The sequence below is a fragment of the Anomaloglossus baeobatrachus genome, chromosome 3, assembly GCF_048569485.1.
Source record: "Anomaloglossus baeobatrachus isolate aAnoBae1 chromosome 3, aAnoBae1.hap1, whole genome shotgun sequence".
NCBI classification, from domain to species: Eukaryota; Metazoa; Chordata; class Amphibia; order Anura; family Aromobatidae; genus Anomaloglossus; species Anomaloglossus baeobatrachus.
The window spans coordinates 473986945-474012064 of NC_134355.1; the positions used below are offsets into that span (position 1 = coordinate 473986945).

The 25120-nt window shown below is 39.8% G+C and overlaps 1 protein-coding gene across 2 annotated transcripts in view; it reads right to left on the bottom strand.

Annotated features, from left to right (window-relative positions):
* Positions 1-3398: 3398 nt before the first annotated feature.
* KCNMB2 (potassium calcium-activated channel subfamily M regulatory beta subunit 2) overlaps positions 3399-25120 on the bottom strand; it is a 1063037-nt gene continuing 1041315 nt past the window's right edge. For both annotated transcript variants that reach the window (XM_075340610.1, XM_075340609.1), the window contains one exon: positions 3399-15184. In XM_075340610.1, coding sequence (XP_075196725.1) covers positions 14900-15184 — 285 coding nt within the window. In that variant the 3' untranslated portion in view covers positions 3399-14899. The remainder of the gene's footprint in view (positions 15185-25120) is intronic.

Here is a 25120-nt window from a genome sequence, read left to right on the forward strand (position 1 = left end):
AAAATACTTTAATAGAAATAAATACACAGACACATTAGAGACTCCATCTTTATTACCCCTGTCAGCCCTCCACGATCCTGCTCTTCTGTCTTCTTTCTTTCTAGTGTAGTAGTAGTGACGATTGTAGTGAGGGGCATCACTTGGGGCTGGGGAACCTCCATCCTAACTACAATGCTCACTACAATCGGGAAGCAGCGTGCAGCCTTCACTCCGTGAGTGATCACTGCTGGCTGCTAGCGGTAACGCTGACAGACGCGTTACCATAGCAACGGTGCTCCCGGAGCCGCGGTTAGCGGTGACGTCACCGCTAACTGCGTTGCTATGGCAACGGTGATCTCCGTTAATGACCGGCTGTGTCAGCCGGTCCCTAACGGAACGGGGAGTCGACCGTGTGCTAGAGCATGTCGCCGGTACACGGCGATACACATATGTGCACCGTGTACCGGAGAGATGCACTCGCAGGTCCTACATGACGTGTCATAGTCATGTGACCAGTCTGTAGCCAATGAGATAATAGCCACGTGACTGGTCACATGGCTATTTTGACGTCACAATAGGTCCTGCTTCTCTGCTGGCAGTGCAGGTCACCGGGAGGATTCAGCGATCATCGGATGGAATAGCGGCAGGAGACAGAGTGCAGAAGGGATCGCGAGGACCGGTAAGTGTTATGGCAATGTTTATTAACTGTTTGTGTACATTTATAATGCATTTTTATGTGTTTGTGATTGCCTCCCATTATAGCCTATACGTTCGAGTTCGGTTCGTCGAACGTTCGACGAACCGAACTCGAACGGGACCCCCGTTCGGCGAACCGGCCTCGAGCCGAACCGGGACCGGTTCGCTCATCTCTACTTCAGAGTTAATTGCAGCCCTTAGAGTCCCTTGTCCAATTACTTTTGGTCCCTTTAAAAAGAGGAGGCTATGCATTACAGAGCTATGATTCCTAAACCCTTTCTCCGATTTGGATGTGAAAACTCTCATATTGCAGCTGGGAGTGTGCACTTTCAGCCCATATTATATATATAATTGTATTTCTGAACATGTTTTTGTAAACAGCTAAAATAACAAAACTTGTGTCACTGTCCAAATATTTCTGGCCCTGACTGTATATGTTAGATAGAGGTGTCAGGAAAAGTGATTTTTTTTAACATAGTACTAAGTTGGAAGAGGTGGAAATGGGAGGGGAGGAAGTGATGTAATTCATATCGGATGGATGTTGGAGATAGCCGATGAAAGGAGAGTGATGTCTTTTAACATGGGATGGTATGCTGGAGGAAATTAAAGAAGGGGAAGTATTATTATTTACAAGGGTTTGTAAGAGAATATATTTTACAGAATGGTAGGTGTGAAGTTATGCTGGGAAAGATACTAATGAAGAAGTTACTTTTTCTCTTCTCGTAGTATAAGCGACATTATGACTTTATTCTTGAATACGTGGCCACTATTCAGACTAGCCGGTTCACAGAGTATCTTTCATCAACCAGAAGTGTAATCCTATGACATCCTCTATATGTGTATCATAAGATTGCATTGAGAAAATCTACTTCTGGTCCTCAGAGAAGACAGCATTTGATTGGGCTAATCTGAATTGTGTACAAAAAATTTTGAGAGGAATAGAATGATGCTATTAGGAAAAGATGATGATCGATAAGTATATAAACACATGCACACTATACAAGATATATATATTGCTTAGGGACTAAGAAATATATATTTTCCTGGTTTTGTGTCACATGAGTTTTGCTCAGGCTCTGTTCACATTGTACAATCTGATACTCCATCCAATGGTTTCTCTGACCTGCTGTTTGCTCATTCATAGACAGGCTAGCAAGAGTTAACCTTCACAAGCCTGTGCTTTAAGGTTCTTTGATCACATGTTGTAATGAAGCCAATCACTTCTGCTCCTCTCATTTTTAGGCTGGGGAAATTTTCTACCTATGCCAACTATAGTCTATGCTGTGTTGGTCTGTGAATTGTGGTGTCCCAGACTTGCTAGACAAAGACTTGATTTGTGCTTGATGTTGTTTAGTTACCTGTCTTCTTGTTGTTTCCTCCATGCTCTAGTTTTCCTCTTTATCTTTTATTGTCTTATACCTCTGTGATTGCATGCTGTGTGAAAGAGTTTTGTTTTCCCGTTTGTCTATTTCTGTGGGTTAAATTACACTCGTGTCCCGGCCCCTCTTGGGTGAGGGGGAAGGGGGATAAGATCAGGGCTGGTCTGGAATATTGCCAGGAAGGAGACTCAGACATATCCACCATTAGGGGTCTCTCTTTGAATAGGGATAGCACAGGGCCTCCTACTCTGAGGGTCAACGTAGGGATCACGGTTTCCCGCTATCCCCATAGTCACTCATGACACACTGCTTCTTTAAAGGGCGTCAGCACAAAATGTCTGTTGCACTTTGCCGGCAATTGATTAACTGCAACTTTTTCAAAAGTTGTCAAATATTTGTGTAAATGTATACCAGTCCCCACTAGAGTGATTTTATTATTTGAAAATATGTTTCATTTAAAAAGAGCAAAAAATGTAAAAGGTTTTTTAATTTATGTTTAAACACTAGATTTTTAAATAGAATCTTTGCAACAGGTGCAGGAAAGTCTATGTATGCCTCTAACATCCTGGACAAACAACTTCACATGCATCATGTATTAGTAAGAACAGTTTAAAACTAGGACTGGGTTGTAAAATGTCATATCCTTTTTATATAATGGACTTTCTGAAAGAGAAACAAAAGATTACCAGGAGATACAATATCTAGATTAATTTTTTAACTATTAGGCTATGTGCGCACGTTGCGCAAATACATGCAGTTACGCTGCGCTTTGTAGCGCAGCGTAACTGCATGCGTCCTGCGTCCCCTGCACAGTCTATGGAGATTGTGCAGGGGCCGTGCGCACGTGGCGTTTTAGAGCGCAGCGCTTCGGCTACTGCCGAAGCGCTGCGGTCTAAGAAGTGACATGTCACTTCTTCTGTGCGCTTTGCCGGCAGCTCCTGCTCTGTCTATGGCAGGAGCTGCAGGCAGAGCGCATGGAATCAGCTTCACTACGGACATTTCTGCAGCGATTTAAAGCGCACATGTGCTCTTCAGATCGCTGCAGAAATGTATGCAGTGAACTGTACGCAACGTGCGCACATAGCCTTACAATTGAAAGAAAATGGTCTCTTTTAGCGGATAAAGTAAAGTTACGTAGATTTAGTAAATTAATTTTTAATCAAGGCACAACCCCTTTAAGTATTTTAAAAATGTAACAAATATTATGAATTTCATTTTCCTTTTTCTAAGTTTATATTTTAAAAGGAAGCAAGTAGGCAAGATATTACTATTTGGCAGTTCTTTGAAGTAGTGACCATAAAAAGTGAAATTTTTGTGAAATAAACATGCTCAGAGCTCACTGAATGCAAAACGTATAGAGGGTTTATTGATGAAGATTCTAAATTTTAAATACACATTTGAAGCCCTCATTACATTGTGGTTATTGTTTTGAGAAAGAAAATGTGGAAGTTGTCCATTGTGCTACAGTCCCAGCTTTGTAGAGTCCACAATATTCTTCCAACCTTAGCTTAGAAAATGCAGTTCCACTTGGCAATGTTCGGCGTCAAAACAATTTTCAAGACACTTCATTTTAAGTGCAATAAAACCCATTTAGATCAAGGAAATTGTTCCAACACCTTAAAGTAGCTAAAACCCCCTTCAGATTGTCAATGAAATTCATGGATATACAAAAAAACAAAGATGCGGGGATTTGTGGCTAGAATATTTCAGTCTCTTGGGGCATCCCCACATTTACACATCATATTTTTTATCTTTTTAGGTTCAATTTTACATAATTTCATCTGACTTATTACAAAATCACACTGGCCATAAATCACATATGAAGAAATTTTAGAATCAGAACATGATATTTTTTTGTGTTAGTGTTGATGTTTTCGGCAACAATTTAATGTAGCGATGCAGACACATTTTCAATCACTTGTCACAACAATATTGACCTTGATTCGATTGAAAATACAACACGTAGGTTCATCTACAGCTATGCGCTGATTAGAGTTTTGCAAAAAATTCACTAAAAATTTCAAATTATGCAAAATATATATATATATTGAAATACTTAAATTGGCAAATTAAGAGTAGACAGAAAGAAAGTGCAAGGTTATACTTCTAGACTTGGTTCACTGTTTACAGAACATCCTGTCAAAATTAAGTGACTGGAAATATTGTTAAAGATTTTTTTCATATATATATATATATAGTTAAATTGAGAACAATCATATAACCTCGAAACTAACACTTTCTTTAATCAGGCTTCTTATGAAGCCAGGATTTTTTTTAAGGAAACATATTTAACATTATTATACACTAGATATACTTATATCCATTTTATCCAGTAAAAAATATTAAATTGTCGCAAGTAAAAAATAATAAAATAGCTGACTTTTTTTTTTTGTTTTCAGGTTCTTTTTTTTTACAGTGATATGGTAGCAGTACATGACTATTTTCAAGTTGATACATTTCAGAGTTAGGTGTAACGTAAAGCTGAAATGTTTCAGACTCCATTCTGGTCCCATCATCCTAAACACAAGATCTCTATGTAACGTAAACATTTTTGGCTACAGCTGTAATAAACAAAGACTACATATACATATGAATTACAGTTTAACCAAGATAAAATAATAAAAATAAGTCAATTTATAATAAAACACCATTTATAATTGCCTTTATCATTTTACATTTTGCAGTATATACTGTAGATTGCACCATGAATCATTGTGGAAGTATGATAAGCAAAATATGTTGCTGGTAGTGAATAAAAATATTTTAATTTTGAGAATCATTGCTTTAGAAGCAATGAAAGCCATTTTCATAGTTGCTAAATCATGTCAAGAGTTTGATGAATTAAAGTGTCCTTCATAAATGAACACACACCCTGAAAAAATAAGGTTTTAGTCAATTTCTCAATGAATACAAGAACAATTTCCAAAATTTTGACGCGTTTCAAAGTACATTTTTAATCCATAACATGAAGGTAAGGTTAATATTTTAATTTTAAGTACAAATCTTCAATTTTAGTCAAATTAGTTGCAAATATGAATAAACCCCTCCATGACCTCCATGATTTTTAAGGACAGCACCAAGTCTTCTAGGCAGGTAATGAACAAGTTGGTGGCATATTGCAACATTTATCTTTTTCCATTCTTCAAGAATGACCTCTTTCAGAGCCTAGATTCTGGATGGAGAGTGATGCTCAAAGTGTCTCTTCAGAATTCCCCATAGATGTTATTGTTGAGTCCAGATCAGGAGACTAAGGCGGGCTTTGCACACTGCGACATCGCAGGTGCGATGTCGGTGGGGTCAAATTGAAAATGACGCACTTCCGGCATCGCATGCGACATCGCAGTGTGTAAAGCCTAGATGATACGATTAACGAGCGCAAAAGCGTCGTTATCGTATCATCGGTGCAGCGTCGGCGTAATCCATGATTACGCTGACGCGACGGTCCGATGTTGTTCCTCGCTCCTGCGGCAGCACACATCGCTGTGTGTGAAGTCGCAGGACCGAGGAACGTCTCCTACCGGCCTCACTGCGGCTTCCGTAGGATATGCGGAAGGAAAGAGATGGGCAGGATGTTTACATCCTGCTCATCTCCGCCCCTCCGCTCCGATTGGCCGCCTGCCGTGTGACGTCACAGTGACGCCGCACGACCCGCCCCCTTAACAAGGAGGCGGGCCGCCGGCCACAGGGACGTCGCACGGCAGGTGAGTGTGTGTGTGAAGCTGGCGTAGCGATAATTTTCGCTACGCCAGCTATCACCACATATCGCTGCTGCGACGGGGGCGGGCACTATCGCACTCGGCATCGCAGCATCGGGCTGCGATGTCGCAGTGTGCAAAGCCCGCCTTACTCGACCACTGAATCCCTTTCTCCCAGTTCTTTTTTTCAGAAATTTAACAGATTTGTGTTTTAGATCATAGTCATGATGACAAAATGAACGTCTACCAAGGGCACAGAGTGATGATAGCATCTCCTCTTTCACTTTAAAGCAATCAATGAAATTTAGTTCCCTGAAATGGAGGTTATACAAAATACTCGATCTAGTGGTTTTTGATGGGGGTGCATTCATTTTTGCATTAACTAACTTGTGTGAAATTGAAGATTTTGTAATGAATGTTAAATTATTAACCATACTTTCATGTTCTATGAAATTCAATTTTGTCAAACTATTGAAAAATGTTATTGTATTTAGTGAGACATTGATTCAAATCATTTTCAAAGGGGGTGTGTTAATTTATGCAGTTCACTGTACATGCTATTTTAAAACTGATTTGTAGCATTTTTTAGTCAAACTATTAAACCTCATGGACGCAGCAATAATGCAAACAGGGTCGAGACTAGGTAAATTTGGGGGAAGGCAACAAAATCACACAACGAAGAATGACCTGCTAAAAGATTGCAACATGATCATTCTGTGCAGATCCTTAAAGCATAATAATTGATTACATTTTTACTTCATAAATCAATAGTACACATGAAAATAAGCAACTTTCTAATATAATGAGCTTTGGTTTAAAGCCAACTGGCGTTTTAATTTTAATTGAATAAATCAATAGTGTACATGAAAATAAGCAACTTTGTAATATATCTTATAAGACAAATTTGCTTCTTTCTCTGCCAGAATTGATCAGTCATTATCAAAATTCTCAATTCTGAGTTAAACCTGTATTCAGTGAGGACTTTCCCATTACTGAGATAGGAGGTGGCAGTTGTTACTGAGGACATCTACATAGATAGAAGAGGGAGGAGGGAGCGGAGCTCTTCATCCAGCTTATCCCTCTGCCTCTAGCTCCTTCCTCTTCCCATCATAGAATCTTATCAGTACCAACTACCATCTCCTATCTCAGATATTCATTGAATAGAGATTTTACCTCAGAATTGAGAATTTTCTGATCAATTCTGGCAGAGAATAAAGCAAAATTGGTCTGATAAGATATATTACAAAGTTGCTTATTTTTATGTGTAATATTAATTTATTCAATTAAAATTAAAACGACAGTTGGCTTTCAACCAAAGCTCATCAGACAGACCAAATTGCGAGCTGTTCTGTTTACTGTTGGTGGGCTCTGTGGCTGTACGGGGTCTGAAGTTACGGAATCTATTTATCTGTCTTGATCTGGGATCTGTATTCATTTAAGGGATCTATGAATTGGGGGTTAATCTGGGCTATGCATTTAAGGAGTCTGGCTTAGAGTATTTATTTAATAGGTTGTATTTATGTAGAAGGTCTAGCATGAAGTCTGTATTTGAGGATCTCTTTTTGCACATCCACTTATATTTGGATAGGATCTAATTTAAGGTATTTTTTTTGGGGGGGGGGCATTTGGGTGGGTTTGGTCAGGGATTAGTATCTATTCAGAGGGTTTGTATTTTAGAGATCTGACTTTATTTAGGGGTTCTTATTTAGAAGGGTTGTTCTGGTATCTATATTTATTTGTGAGCTTGATCTAGGATCTGTACCTATATCTGTACCTATATATGCCACTCGTTGAACTCCCACCAATCTGATGTCATGTGACAACTTTAATTTTAGGGTCTAATGAGGGTTAAATAGTGACTCGACATAATGTCTGGGGGCATGGCCTATCACATACTTTTCTTAAATGTTGTGCGTATCCAATCTCTTTTTGGAGTCTCTAAGTCTGAAGTTGCCCTTTAATATTGGATGTCTGTATATCATGATCCCCACTTTCTGGGTGCTAAATGATGGGCTAAAAGATGGGGACACCAGATCTCAATGCTACCAATAACTCAATTAATCTTAAATATTTTTTTTGTAGAATAGACCACATTTTTGTTTTTCTATCTAGTACACCAAAACACCTTGTCCCAGCCCTCACTTATTATGTCTTTGTGCACCTCCATTTTTATACAAGGGTTTAAATGGAAATATAGGGTTTTAAGGTTTTGTTCCAATCTCAGCCATTTATCGTTGAGATAGGAATATTCATCTTTCTTTTATGGCAATAGGGGATCCAGCCTCTCGAAACAGCTACCACCACCATGTTTATGTATCTTCCACTAAAGTAAATGGGAGCTACAGAAACAGTGTGGTCTAAGGGGAAAATATTTCTCCTTGTGGAGGCTCACAAACTAGTCTGGCTGCCAGTAAGGAGATTTATAGCTGCAATGCTCCTCTGTCAGCATTGGGAAAAACAGTGTAGAACAGCGTATTCATCTCTCTCTATTCATCTCTGGGGCATTAATTCTACTGACTAGTGGGCCCTTTTTTCCATGTTATCATGGCCCTGTGGGCATTTTGCCTCCCCGACCACAGGATAGGGGGCGGAGCCTTTATCCCAGGCCTCCCTTCCGGATCGAGGATGCTTTAAATAGTGTCATTACCGGGCAATCAGCGCCGGCTATAAGCTTAGCGCTGCTCTGTCTGTGATTGCTGGTCCCTGTAAGTGTTGATCCTGACCCGTTCCTCCTGAGCCCTCGCCCTCTGTCTGTGTCCATTCCTCATTTCCACCTCCGTTACTCCCTTTAGCTCCGGTTGTTTTCCCCCTTCCTACCTCCCCTTCTGGGTTGTTCCTCTGGTATTGACCTCAGCCTGACCCCGACCTCACGTCTGCTCGTTATTTTGGTCTTCGTCCTCTCTGCTCTGGGTATGACTCGGCCTGCCCGACCATCCCCCGCATGCCTCGTGGCATCTCCTTTCCGGCTCGTGCAGAGAGTTACTGCACCAAGCACACACGGGGTGTCCACCTCCTTACTGACTACTGTTTAGCTTCTGTTCTGCAGGGCTCCAGCTCCCCCTAGTGGCAGCCTGACACACGTCTTCTGAACTTCCAGTGATACACAGTGTGTCTAATGAAGCCGGGAAGTGTAAACTTGGCTTCAAAGGCGCACTGACATGGCCAAAATGAGCCATGCACATGAGAGAAATTTTCAGGAGCTGGCGGTGATACCGACTCATTGAAATCATGTTATCACGCCCATAGGGAAGTGATAACATGGAAAGAGGGACAACTAGTCTGGGGAAACAGCACCCCATAGGGAAAGAAAGGTTTTTAATTATTTTTTAAACATTCTTATTAGTGAATAGCATTATACAGGGCTGGTTAGGGAGGGAATTTTGGCATACAGATATCAATGCTGCTGGGTTGGAGGGCATAGAGGACCTGACAAGTTCCCTTTAATATTCTGATGTTGTTCGTCAGATAAGCAGCTCATGATCGATGATAAAAATGAATGTATGAATGTTTATTGAATATGAACAAGGGGTTATATGAGTTTAGATTACAGGGTCTGTGTGTGGTACTGTTCATTTCCATTTACTGGAATGGTGATGAATTGCATGCAATACCAGACGCAGTCCATAAAGAAGACCTTTTAATGTCATAGAACCCTTTTAAGATTATATTGCATTAAATCTTGCACTTGTTCTATTTAAACACTATCAACAACATAGTCATGTATTCAAGTTATACTGAGTACAGAATACAAAAGGGCATAGCATCTTAGAAATCAAGTTGATTACATTTTATTAATTAAAAAAATTAGCATTTTATTTTTAAGCCATATTAGATTTTAAATAATTCTACTATATTTGCCAAGCTTATCTTTACAATCTACCATGTCCTTAACAGACAAACATTAAAAAAAAAAAGAATAATAATGCATTACAGGTAATAATATTGGACCTGAATCGTTTAGGCACCATGGAAGTGGGCAGGCTTTTATATGACATTTATCAAAGCAAATGGGACCGTAATAATAAATATATTTTTTTAAATGAAGGGTTAATAGTAGCTTTATGCTGTATTGTCTCTGGCACTGTGTGGGAGAAAAGTCACATTTTCTCCTTGAGTACATCTGGCTTTGCTTTTATTTGTAAACAGCTGCGCAAAAAAAGAAACAAAATATGTGCACAAGATCATTACAGTCTTAAATGAGCCATAGGATCAATATAGTAATATGGCACATTGTAAAGGCCTGTGAGGACCTAAAATCCCATAAGCTTCAACTCCTAAATGGAATTAAATGAAGGCAGTATTATACATACATATTATAAAGCATTGCAATGTGCAGTCCTTCAAAGGAATAGGCATCTCTAGATGCAGATGTTTATTCCTTGAACCTTAGTTCCTTATAAACAGTGCAGATGTAGTAGCAATAATAATAATAATTAATAATAATTGTATCAATTATAAAAAATAGTGAACCTCACTGCTATCCTTGTGGTGCTTAATATACTAAAGAATTTGGCTATGATAGGTGGTGAATGTGAGAATTAAGATTGGGCTACATGGATAAAATAAAGAATACATCTGATTCTAGAAAATCATTGACATGATAATCCCTTCATTGGAAAATATAAACATCATTGTAAACACTTTGGGGGCAGAGTAAGGTACAACAAGACCGGTGCAAAGGAAAAGGGAAGCAGTTAGGCAAGTAATACAGTAAAGCGGGCTTTACACACAGCGACATCACTAGCGATGTCGCTGCCGATCGCACCCGCCCCCGTCGGTTGTGCGTCACAGGCAAATCGCTGCCCGTGGCGCACAATATCGTTAGGCCCCGTCACACGAACTTACCTTCCCTCTGACGTCACTGTGGCTGACAAATTGCCTTCTTTCTAAGGGGGCAGTGCATGCGGCGTCACAGTGATGTCACACAGCAGGCAGCCAATAGAAGCGGAGGGGCGGAGAGCAGTCGTAGGAAAGACACGCCCACCTCGTTGCCGGAGGACGCAGGTAAGCTGTTGTTCGTCGTTCCTGGGGTGTCACACGTAGCAATGTGTGCTGCCTCAGGAACGTCAAACAACCTGCGTGCAAAAGCAGCAACGATAATCGGGATTACAACGACCGGACAACGATCAATGATAAGGTGAATATTTTTGGTCGTTCATGCGTGTCACACGCAACAACGTCGCTAACGAGGCCGGATGTTCGTCACGAATTCCGTGACCCCAATGACATCTAGTTAGTGATGTCACTGCATGTAAAGCCTGCTTAACACTTTTCATTTTTTCAATGGTCTTTTGAAGGCATCTGTCTACAGTACTTCTCAATTCAAATGGAGATTTTCACAGCCCTGTTCTTGAGATCAGTGGGGGTCCTAGCGGTCAGACTCCAGCAATTGGAAAGTCATTCTCGATTGGTAGCTAACTTTCAAACTTGATACATCCCCTTTAATCTCAGTGATTCCTCTTAATTTGTAAACTCATATATTGGTATCCATTTAATTTCAGTAAATTTGAATGATATTTAGAATGGTATTATGTCACCATAGAAAATTTTTCTTTTCCTCTTTCTGTGAGCGACCAACTTACATATGTGTGTTCAATTGGACTGGAAGTCAATAACAGAAACACACCTAGAAAATGCTACATCTTTCCAGCTATTGGTGGAAATATTCTACTCTGACTTGAGGGGTCTGCCAAGAATCCTATAGTTGTATTTTCAGATGGAAACTGTTAGCAGAGCAATATGGCTAGCTAACAGCCAGACTAATTTTCAGCCATTCTGTTTCCATATGTTTTTTGTTTCTTTTTGAGTTTTGTATTTTTTGTTTAAAGGAAAAATTGCTAACCAAGAACAATCAGATGTACATAATATGTGGAAACAGGTAATGTAGCTGACATGAGACTCCCCTATAAAAAATACAAATTTATTAGATAGACATTAAAAATACCTATATGGTGATGAACAATATATATATAGAAACCAAGACTTCTGGAATAATGGAAACAGAGTGCCAAATTTAATGGAAGTTCTGACCCAATGCCAGGCAAAAATGTGAAGGTGCACTGAAAGGCCCTACTCGCTATTGCTTAGATACTTAAACTGCCTAACCACGGAGGTTGGAACCATATAGGGTTAATGATAGTTCAGTCCCTGCTCTTTGACTGCTGTCCCTAGACCGCCCTACCTAGCCCATTTGTGTGATATCGTATCAGAGCTTCCATCAATTTTTGGTGCACTGTTTCGATTATCCCGGAATCATGGGTGTTCCATATATATATGTTGTTTGAGGCTTCAATGTATTGTAGGAATTTTTCATGTCAGCCTGAATAATTTTGACCTTTTAGTCTGTGGAGATACTTTGTAAAACAGTATACAGGTGTATGTTGGCAACATAGTTGGACTCTTCTTTACTACATGGATATTCAAGTCAATATGATTGCCTATCCGACTATTGGGATCTCCATCATTTGTCAGAATGTGCTCTGCCACTCTGTTCCAAGTTCATAAGACTGCAACAAATAGCTGAATACAGTGATTTAACTTTACAAGTATAGAGAAATGTTACCCAAATTGTCATATGTACACTTAGCTTATGTATCCTCGTATTTCCCCAGTATCAGCCCGGGTATATACACTTTCATGGGTTAAGTGTCAACTGAGTATAAAAAGAAGCGTGCTTTACCTGTAGTCTAAAATCTACCCTTGCTTTCTTACTATATTGCACCTATAAATGCTCAGAAAACATTTCAAGTACTTTGAGTTTTCATGTTAACCATGTAGCTCAATCCTTATAATCAACATGAACTCTGCTAAATCTATAAATGTCAATGTAAAAGGCAAAATGCTACTTTGTGTTGTTTAGATATGTTTCTATGACCCTTCCAGCTGAGTCATTGGAAGCCCTGTATACAATACTGAAAATAATAAGTGCATGACAAAACTAAGGGAAATACCTTTGTTTTCCGGCAACAATAAGATATTCAAAATGTTATATATATATATATATATATATATATATATATATATTATACAGAAACTACAACATAAGTCTTTAAGATACGAACTTAAGGGGAAATTATCAATTAAAGTGTAAAGTAAATCTGAAGGCTTTATATTTGCAAGAATACACCAATGGCCTTTATATATAGAAGTAATGAAACTGCACTGTAATTGTTTGCTATGAGCAGGGTTGGACTAAAGTACCTGAGGATCTTTTGGTACGCCTATACTCTAAGGCCGAAGCTCCAGTAGAGGACAACCCTATTTCATGTTGACTTTTGGAGTTTTCTGTGCAATGATAACAATATGAGCCAAGAAAGTTCACTTTTGTCTGACAGGTCTGATAAATGAGACCAAGATCATTTAATTGAACACATAAATGTACTTGCTGAGTACAATTGTAAAAAAACCCAAAACAATAAATAAATGTAAAATATTAATGCTGATTTAATTAGCTAACTAATTAATTAACTAATTAGCTGAATTAAAAATAAATAAATAAGATTGTTGATGTACTGTTAAAGAGGAATATTTATTGTCCTTTGTTACAGCAAAGCCATACTCTATATAGTAGATGCTGTTTCAATTTTTTCTTTTTAATGTTTTTATACCTTTGTTGTCTAAGGATGATTATATAATTGAGAGCAAAAAAAAGTTCTCTAAGTATGAATTACCGTATTTTCAGGTTTGTAAGAAACATTTTTCCCCCCAAAACTGGGGGACAAATAGGGGAATGTCTTACAAACAGCATATGGCTTACCGAGACGAGACGGCAATGGTGGCATAGGTTCGGCAATACGGAGGGCTCAGAGGGGGTGTGACTGAAGTGGAGCAGCTCAGGAGGGTCAGTGTGCGGCAGCGAAAGGTTGGTCATACTGCAGGCTCATGGGGTGTCACGGCGGTGGGCACCATTGATCTGCCGGCAGGCTCAAAGGAGGGGGTGTCACGGCTCAAGAGGGTCAGTGTGTGACAGCGGAGGGTCAGCGATACTGCTGGCTCGTGGGATGTTGTGGTGGCAGGTGTCATTGATCTGCGAGCTACTTTGAATCACTGGCAGTTCACATGATGAACTTCCATAGAATGGCTGCGGAGGCCAATCTGCGCACTCGCAGTCTCCGCGCCGTTCTCTTGAAGTAAATTGCGTCAACGGCAGGTGATTCAATGGAGCTCGCAGTCCACCGACAGATCAATGGTGCTTGCCGCCAGGACACCACATGAGCCTGCAGTATCGCCGAACCTCGACTGCCGCACACTGACCCTCTTGAGCCACGACCCCCCCTCCTCTGAGCCTACAGGCAGATCCGTGGTGCCTACTGCCATGACACCCCACGAGCAGTAGTATCGCTGACCCTCCACACACGGACCCTCTTGAGCTGTGACACCTCGTCTTCCGAGCCTGCAGCATTACCTACCCTGCCTCCTGTGACCTTACTGAGGCACTCCACCACCACTGCTACCCCCAGGTATACTAACATAAGAGGCACTAGGATTATAAGACTGAAACTCATTTTTACAGTAAAAATTAGTTTTTTCCAATTTTCCTCCTTCAAATGTGGGGTGTGTCTAATAAAACAAAAAATACGTTACTTTTTAACCCACCTATTCCACTCCCCTTTCATTACACCTTCTTCCCCTAGTGAATGTCAGCCTTATTTTGTTAATTAAGTTTTAATATTTGCATGTTCTTTTATAAGTTGAAACTGATTATAGATTTTTTTTTACTAATATTGTTTTATGATGTGGCAGCCAGATATGGCAATAACAATGGAGATTCTCCTTAAGTTCTCACAGTGAATACATCGGGGTATTTTTGGGTTTGAAATCTCCTGATATAAAAGTGTTGAGTGTCCTATTGTCTCTTCCGAAAACTGAACATAAATTAACTTATTTGAAGATGTTTATTTTATTTTGTGATAATGTCCCCTTAATAAATGTCCTCCTTTGACTGTAAATCAAATAGAAAACGTAAATGACTACAGTTTCCCTCTCGTCCATGATATTGTTTGCATATAGAACAGATTTTGTATTATTGCTCTACTTATAAGAATATAGTAAGGAACTTATAAACAGACTGGCACATTACAAACTTAAGGTTCTTTGGTGAAGAATGAAAAAAAACAGTATTTTGTTGAAAAATAAATTCAGAACTTGGTTTTATCTGTTGATCCTTTGGATTCTCTCGCATAGAAGTGAGAGGTATTGAGTGAGCTTCACCATGGCGACAATAGCGATTCCACCTATCATCATACATGTCGGCCAAAATAATGAATGAAATAATACATTGGAACTGTAGAGTTTGGTCAAAATGACATTCTTTTGATTTCCTTCTGGATCGTAGAAACACGAAAAACGTTGATGCTTTCTGAAATTTTCCATTATGATATTAACAAGTGATAAAGAGTCTTCAAAGTTTTTTCCACACCTTGGTATGTATGAACACTGTAATGACAAGGAGAAAGATACAAATTAAAGGCTAAGATCTGAACTATACAAATACACCATACACCATACAAATACATTTACAGACATAATTTAAGGGCAGTTATGAACATTACGTAGTGGAAGCTCATGTGGCTGTTAGGCTTGGATGGCACTACATGCCCTAGACTCACCTATATAGAGGATCAGCATTGGCAGCAAAGAGTTGGAAAACAGGACCAAAGGTCATGGAAAGGAGGGGGATGGGGAAACAAAGTGCATGGGGATATGAGCGCCTGATACTTTTGTACTTAGTAGTAATGGGCGGACCTGGACTGTAAAAGTCTGGATTCATATCAGTTCCAAATTACCAGAGCGCTGGCCCCGGGCCTGGAGTTCTCAGGGAACTCCAGGTAATGAAACGAATCCAGCAACTTAGGTAATTATGGGGAAATCAGTTGTGTTATTACTAACCGAGTCTCCCGCGAGGTACTTTTTGCCAGGAGATGCAAATTTGGTGCAAGAATATGGTGTACAAATTTCAGCACCAAATCTGCATGTCTTGGCAAAAAATGAACAAAAAAGGATTTGGCGCCGTTTTAGCGTGTTTTTCTTGCCAGGAAGTGCAAGTTTAGTTCTGAAATCTGGTGCAGACATTTCAGCACCAAATTTGCACCTCCTGGCAGAAAACCACAATGTCTCCTATTTTGATATACAGCCAAGATAAGCACATGGCTGGAGGCTGCAGCCTGTAGCTGTATACTTTATTTGTGCTGGGTTTCATAATATTGGGGATCCTATGTCAATTTTATTTATTTTTACACTACACTATAAACAACCACACAGCATCTGTGATTGGTTGCAGTCAGGTCAGTCAGACACGCTGTCACACAGGTGGGATGCATCTGACTGCAACCAATCAGAGACGCTGGGACGGCTGTTGGGTGGGGGAAGCCGGCATCTCTACCTTTTTTTGGCGACTCTCGTTTCCCGCAGTGCCATCTTGGGACTGTAGCTTCTGACTTGCCAGAAGTCTGAAGTTATGTAACAAACCTTAAACGCAAGTCTATGACAGCTATAGCAAGGTCAAAATGAGACTCTCATAGACTTGTATTGACTTGTCAGCTCTGGCACGCTCCATGAAACACTGAAGATGACGGCAGTTCACAAACTGAAGATCGAATGGAGCGGCTGCAGATAACAGATGAATAAATCAGAGAGTGAGTACATGATAGGGGCAGGGGACTTAGATTAAAAGCTCCACTCCACTGGCCAAAAAAAATGATGCAGTGGTGCATTAATGGCCTCCTTTTTGGAATATATATGTTTCTATGGGAAAAACAGTATTCATTTCACGCTGATATCGCAGCATATAATTTAAAAACAAAACATTTCACTGTTAATGCATCTGTTATCTGAAACAAAGAGTAAATGATAATTACAATTAAGATATCATTGTGACTGCATCCAGTCTTTGGCATGAAAAAATACATTTTCAAGTTTCTTGGTAGAATCATCTATATGTTCCCTGCTGTGTCCCGATCATGCTGTTATAAATAATAAATTAGGTTTAGAAATTAGAATGAAATGAAGCACACTTCAAAGACTTGGTGCTGCTAATTCTAGACTATTAATATAAACCTTTCCAGAATGTCGCGTACAAGAAAAAGGTATTCATGCCTGAAAGTTAAAAAGTATTTTTATGCCAGAAATACTGAGGGAGGTTTGTGATTTTTTTAAACTCCTTGCTCTTTGTATATACTGTATATATACATTTCTAGATTCTATCATCCTTTATTAAAACAAGACCAGAACAGCATATATTAAGTATTTAGTAATTAATTAAAGTAATTAATATTAAGTATTTTCGAAAATAATGTCAGTAGTCCTAAACATAATTGGGTACAAGACTAGTCGTATTTTGGAAGCATAGCATTTCTTTTAAAAAAAGACTTCTGAATTGAATTGGTTGATAATAGAGATGGGCGGATTGATTTGCCAGACTCAGGTCCATCGGCCAGATCATTAGTCTCCGACTGCTGGACCGGAGGCTTGTGAATCTCTTACATTCCGAGGTTCCAGACACAGCATTCAATTAACCCAGCCGGAGCAACGTCATCTATGTATCGCTGTGCCATAATGACGTTGCTCCAGTCCAGCTAATAAAAAGCTGTGCCAGAGATCGTGGAAGGTAAGATATTCACGAGCCTTCAGTCCTGGGACTAGAGACTATAGCCCAGGTGGACCGCTGTAACACAAATTGATCTGCCTATCTCTAGCTGGTAATTTACCTTTAGTTTAATGTTAGTTTTAATTTAATGTGGATATTGTACTTTTAGCATTTTATGACTTATTTATGAGCTATTCATTGTCTGACTGTGGATGCCTACTGCCATATTGCTTTGTGACGCTATATACGTTTTTTAACTACTTTATGTTGCACGAGACAATGGTTGCCAGTGCCTGACATTTTTTTAATCTCTTACCCTTATGGGAAAAAGGTGATACAACCCACACGTTGTAGCGCTCATGCTCTGGGATACCAAGTCTTTAGGAGTATCAATTTAACCCTTTAAAAACCAATTCCAGGAGCCATAACATTGTTCTTTGATGTACAGTACAGACCAAAAGTTTGGACACACCTTCTCATTCAAAGAGTTTTCTATATTTTCATGACTCTGAAAATTGTAGATTCACATTGAAGGCATCAAAACTATGAATTAACACATGTGGAATGAAATACTTAACAAAAAATTGTGAAGCAACTGAAAATATGTCTTATATTCTAAGTTCTTCAAAGTAGCCACCTTTCGCTTTGATTACTGCTTTGCACACTCTTGGCATTCTCTTGATGAGCTTCAAGTGGTAGTCATCGGGAATGGTTTTCACTTCACAGGTGTGCCCTGTCAGGTTTAATAAATGGGATTTCTTGCCTTATAAATGGGGTTGGGACCATCAGTTGTGTTGTGCAGAAGTCTGGTGGATACACAGCTGATAGTCCTACTGAATATACTGTTAGAATTTGTATTATGGCAAGAAAAAAGCAGCTAAGTAAAGAAAAACGAGTGGACATCATTACTTTAAGAAATGAAGGTCAATCAGTCCAAAAAAATTGAGAAAACTTTGAAAGTGTCCCCAAATGCAGTGGAAAAAAACATCAAACCCTACAAAGAAACTGGCTCACATGAGGACCGTCCCAGGAAAGGAAGACCAAGAGTCACCTCTGCTGCAGACGATAATTTTATCCGAGTCACCAGCCTCAGAAATCGCAGGTTAACAGCAGCTCATATTAGAAACCAGGTCAATTCCACACAGAGTTCTAGCAGCAGACACATCTCTAGAACAACTGTTAAGAGGAGACTTTGTGCAGCAGGCCTTCATGGTAAAATAGCTGCTAGGAAACCACTGCTAAGGACAGGCAACAAGCAGAAGAGACTTGTTTGGGCTGAAGAATACAAGGAATGGACATTAGACCAGTGGAAATCTGTGCTTTGGTCTGATGAGTCCAAATTTGAGATCTTTGGATCCAACAACCATGTCTTTTTGTGATGCAGAAAATGTGAACGGATGGACTCTACATGCCTGGTTTCCACCGTGAAGCATGGAGAAGGAGGTGTGATGGTGTGGGGGTGCTTTGCTGGTGACACTGTTGGGGATTTATTCAAAATTGAAGGCATACTGAACCAGCATGGCTACCACAGCATCTTGCAGCTGCATGGTATTCCATCCGGTTTGCGTTTAGTTGGACCATCATTTATTTTTCAACAGGACAATGACCCCAAACACACCTCCAGGCTTTGTAAGGGCTATTTGACTAAGAAGGAGGGTGATGGGGTGCAATGCCAGATGACCTGGCCTCCACAGTCACCAGACCTGAACCAAATCGAGATGGTTTGGGGTGAGCTGGACCGCAGAGTGAAGGCAAAAGAGCCAACAAGTGCTAAGCATCTCTGGGAACTCCTTCAAGACTGTTGAAAGACCATTTCCGGTGACTACCTCTTGAAGCTCATCAAGAGAATGCCAAGAGTGGGCAAAGCAGTAATCAAAGCAAAAGGTTGACTTTGAAGAACCTAGAATATAAGATATATTTTCAGTTGTTTCACACTTTTTTGTTAAGTATTTCATTCCACATGTGTTAATTCATAGTTTTGATGCTTTCAATGTGAATCTACAATTTTCAGAGTCATGAAAATAAAGAAAGCTCTTTGAATGAGAAGGTGTGTCCAAACTTTTGGTCTGTACTGTAGTTATATGAGTATACTGTGTAACTTTTATTAACTTTCTACAGGAAGAAATGAAAAAAAATGCATTTTTTTTTACATTAAAATGTTACGCTTATCATTGGCTGCACAAATTGTGTTACTCTGCAGGTTAGCCCAATTATGTCGATATGAAAGTTATGTAGTTTTATTTGTTTTATATATTTTATACAATAAATACTCTGAAAAAAAAAATAATTTGTATTCATGTTGCTATATTCTGAGAGTCATAAGTTTAACATCTTCCATCAATGGAACTATACAAGTGTGTAACTATTACATAACAAGCTGTTTAGTTTCAGCAGAAGCAGAATTACCAATAATGGCAATAATGGTTCAGATTTATTTTTATTTTTGTAATGGTCATGTTGTTATATAAATAATGGTCTATTTTTGTTGTTTTAGTTGTTTTTGGACTTAGTGATACCAAAGATGGGTCTTTTTAAGGGCTTTTATTTTTGTTTGTTTTTTAGATTACTTAGTTTACATAGAAAAGTTTTTTTTTTCATTTTTTAAACATTTTAACAGGTTTTTAATTCATGATCAAGCCATTGATTTGCTTTCTCAGTCAAATTTCCTATACCAGATACAATTGGCCTTCTGGGTGGGTTCTCCATGTTCTTATGCACTTTTAGGAGCAAATAAAATGTGGCTGCCTTCTGATTACTTACCATAGGTAGTTAATGTCTTTTTTAGTAATTGCTCTCTTTTCCCACCCCTTTTAGATGATGGTATTCTATTCGTTTATGAACTGTTTAGTGGGATCTCCCCAAATAGATTTATAACATTTTTTTAGCAGTCTGCTGTCTTTTGGCCTATTGGCTATATTTATCCTTTGTCCAGACAACTATATTCACCCTTTATCTGATTGCTGGAATACATCATCTCAGGGGCTGACATAACCGCAATACAGCTGATACATCTGCATCGGGGCCCGAGGGTGAATCCATGCAAGGAGGTTAATAAGTTAATAATAAGGGCAATCTGGCATGTTATTCGGAGCCTGAGACTCTGGGGGGCCCATTGTCAAATTGCCCTCATCACAAGTGGCCCACCAGGCATATTCTTTTTTACAATACAGTCATATGAAAAAGTTTGGGCACCCCTATTAATGTTAACCTTTTTTTTTTTATAACAATTTGGGTTTTTGCAACAGCTATTTCAGTTTCATATATCTAATAACTGATGGACTCAGTAATATTTCTGGATTGAAATGAGGTTTATAGTACTTACAGAAAATGTGCAATCCGCATTTAAACAAAATTTGACCGATGCAAACATATGGGCACCCTTATCAATTTCGTGATTTGAACACTCCTAACTACTTTTTACTGACTTACTAAAGCACTAAATTGGTTTTGTAACCTCATTGAGCTTTGAACTTCATAGGCAGGTGTATCCAATCATGAGAAAAGGTATTTAAGGTTGCCACTTGCAAGTTGTTCTCCTATTTGAATCTCCAATGAAGAGTGGCATCATGGGCTCCTCAAAACAACTCTCAAATGATCTGAAAACAAAAGATTATTCAACATAGTTGTTCAGGGGAAGGATACAAAAAATTGTCTCAGAGATTTAAACTGTCAGTTTCCACTGTGAGGAACATAGTAAGGAAATGGAAGAACACAGGTACAGTTCTTGTTAAGCCCAGAAGTGGCAAGCCAAGAAAAATATCAGAAAGGCAGAGAAGAAGAATGGTGAGAACAGTCAAGGACAATCCACAGACCACCTCCAAAGACCTGCAGCATCATCTTGCTGCAGATGGTGTCAATGTGCATCGGTCAACAATACAGCGCACTTTGCACAAGGAGAAGCTGTATGGGACAGTGATGCGAAAGAAGCCATTTCTGCAAGCACGCCACAAACAGAATTGCCTGAGGTATGCAAAAGCACATTTGGACAAGCCAGTTACATCTTGGAAGAAGGTCCTGTGTACTGATGAAACAAAGATTCAGTTGTTTGGTCATACAAAAAGGCGTTATGCATGGAGGCAAAAAAACACGGCATTCCAAGAAAAGCACTTGCTACCCACAGTAAAATTTGGTGGAAGTTTCATCATGCTTTGGGGCTGTGTGGCCAATGCCGGCACCGGGAATCTTGTTAAAGTTGAGGGTTGCATGGATTCAACTCAGTATCAGCAGATTCTTGACAATAATGTGCAAGAATCAGTGACGAAGTTGAAGTTACGCAGGGGATGGATATTTCAGCAAGACAATGATCTAAACCACTGCTCCAAATCTACTCAGGCATTCATGCAGAGGAAAAATTACAATGTTCTGGAATGGCCTTCCCAGTCCCCAGACCTGAATATAATTGAACATCTGTGGGATGATTTGAAGCGTGCTGTCCATGCTCGGCGACCATCAAACTTAACTGAACTGGAATTGTTTTGTAAACAGCAATGGTCAAATATACCTTCATCCAGGATCCAGGAACTCATTAAAAGCTACAGGAAGCAACTAGAGGCTGTTATTTTTGCAAAAGGAGGATCTACAAAATATTAATGTCACTTTTATGTTGAGGTACCCATACTTTTGCACCAGTCAAATTTTGTTTAAATGCGGATTGCACATTTTCTGCAAGTACAATAAACCTCATTTCAATCCAGAAATATTACTCAGTCCATCAGTTATTAGATATATGAACCTGAAATAGCTGTTGCAAAAACCCAAATTGTTATAAAGAAAAAAGGTTAACATTAATAGGGGTGCCCAAACTTTTTCATATGACTGTATGTATTGGTCCTTAACAGGGATTTGAAGATGTGATCCTTTGATCACATAAGTAATGCACTAGATTACTTATGTAATGCAGAGCATTATATTGTCTATAAGTGTTATGGCCCCCAATACACAATAGACTAAAGTCAACAAAACTTGCTGAAATCGTGGGAATCAGCTCACAGACTAATGTGCATTTGAGACCTTAAAACACTTATCCTACAGAGGATGTGTAGGGAGAGAATGATCCGGCATATCCAATTTCAGACTGCCGATCTTTTTGTACTCCATGAAATAAGCAGTTAGAGGAGTCTGGCAGGTGCGGTGTCATAGAAATGATGAGAGCACTTAACCAAGCCAAGTGTTTCTATATTTGGGGGACTCAGGAGAAATAGGTGTCGGACATATTGTCAGCCAAACCATTGTTCAGCCAATAATAACCTATTGTGTATGGAGTCTTTAGGCTTAGTCTTTAGAACCTAAACTAGATGTGTGGCCAAGGTTGGCTATGTGCCATAGCTATATCACAGTGTTATGACACTAGGTCCAATTTTTGTGATGCTTATTGCAGTCGTGGTATACTAGAGGTGGCAGTGTGACTCCATTCACCTGCATTACACTGCATTGTAACTACAGCACATGGAAAAAGATTGCCATGCCCCGCAGCTACATTATAGTGTAATGCAGGTGAATGGACTTGAATTACATAGCCGTGTGACCTGTGTCGCAGCCAAAGTCACTGTGTATCCCCAGCTCTATATTGACAAGTTGCATAATAAATCATGTATGTACTGTCTGTGATCTATTAGGCTTTTATCTATGGCAAACATGAGGCTATTGATAAGCCTCTTGTTGCCACAGTAACCAATGGCTATTTGTGATCACAATGTGAAGAATCAATGAAGTACCAGAGGGAGTGATGTCCCTTTGTCACACGCCGTACACACAGAATGTAAGGAATTGTTTGAGTCACTGCAAACACTTACAGCGCTCAATCCCCTCTGCTACATGTTTGCTGCCAAGGGCAATTGAATTATGTTACACAGCGGAGTCCCAGGGATCACGATCTCATCGGAAATAATCACTGCCTTCTCATATCCTAATTGAAAATAGCATATTCATTAGAATCTAAAAAAGCAATGATATGATGAGAAGGAGTTAAACAATTTTAATAGCGCACTGTACAGTTTTAAAATAGATTTGTTATTTACACTTTTTTGGCCTTGGGTGCAATCACCATATCACAGATTACATTCAACCAGGCTTCAGGCCTACCCGGCCTATACAATGCTAAACTTGTAAAAGCTTTAATGATGCTCCTGAGCAAAGCATAGTTACTGGTTCCTTTAAAAATACTCTCTCAGGCTAACAGACTCTGTCTCTCTCAATCTCTTAACCTTGGAACGCATACCTGGGGCCTCGCAGGCCTGCTAGGTCACTTGTTTTCTATGGTAGATTTCTATGGTTGCGCATTATAGGGTTAACAACCCCTCTGAGCATACCTCTTAACTTTTGAAAAAGGAAAGAGGGACAAACACTGTGGCGCGTGCAGTGCGCCTCAACAAATTTTGACCACGCCCCTAGCTACACCTATTTGTCAGTAAGGGTCATTCAGCAGATGCCCTGGACTGTTTATTCATCGCCATAGCAGCCAGAAGTTTTTTATATTTATATAAGCGTCACCATATGACATGTTGCTTATTTGTGCCTATAAGGCCATGTTTACACGTTGCATAAATTCTGTGTTTTTTCTTTTTGCTGCTGTCTGCACCAAATTACACAATAACAAACTTCTCTGGTTATTCCTTTTTTGCTGCTTTTTATTCTGCCTTTTCTCCATTATTTAATGCGTTTTTGGTTCAGATGTGAATCTGCGTTTTTAAGTGTTTTTATTGTACAGAGAAGCTTTTTCCTGCATTTTTTAAGCTCCACATAGAAGCCTCTAGAGAAAAAAAGCACCAAAACCGCAGAGTTCAGCAGCCCCTTTTCATGGAATCACATCCACTTTTTTAAATGTCCAAGCATAGTGGATGAGACATCATGAAATCTCCGCCCGCTGAGCATCTAAAGACTTTGGGCTGCTTCTCACTTGCGAGTTTCTCGCAGTAGAGCAATGCGAGAAAATCTCGCATTGGAATCGGACACATGTTAGTGAATGAATCAGCTCGCATTTGTGATTTTTTTCTCAGTCCAAATCGGACTGAGAAAAAAATCGCAGCATGCTGCTTTTTTGCGAGTTTCTACTGCGAGTCTCTCCAATGCAAGTCTATGGGAGCGTGTAAAAAATCGGATGTCACGGGACGGCACTCACACCATCCTAGTGACATCCGATTTTCTAAATACATTTATCGCATGTTTCCTAAAACACTGGAAATGAGTGATGTGTCACAATGTCTGTCAATCACTATTCTCTGTCAGTCGGTCTCTCCCTCTTGGTCTCTATTCTCTCTCTGTCGGTCGGTCACTATCTCTGTCCCTCACTTTCTGTCCATGTCGTTCTATCCCTCTCCCCCCCTCTCTCATACTCACCGATCCCCGATCACCGGCGCGGCGCTGCACGGCGTTCACACTGCTCCGGCGGCTTCTCCTCTTTTGAAAAAGCCGGCCACTCATTATTCAATCTCGTATTCCCTGCTTTACCCGCCCACCGGCACCTATGATTGGTTGCAGTCAGACACGCCCCCAGGCTAAGTGACAGCTGTCTCACTGCAACCAATCACAGCAGCTGGTGGGCGTGTCTATGCTGGGGATTAAAATAAATAAATAAATAATTTTAAAAAAACGATGTGCGGTCCCCCCCAATTTTAATACCAGCCAGATAAAGCCATACGGCTGAAGGCTGGTATTCTCAGGATGGGGAGCTCCATGTTATGGTGAGCCCCCCAGCCTAACAATATCAGCCAACAGCCGCCCAGAATTGCCGCATACAATAGATGCGACTGTTCTGGGACTGTACCCGGCTCTTCCCGATTTGCCCTGGT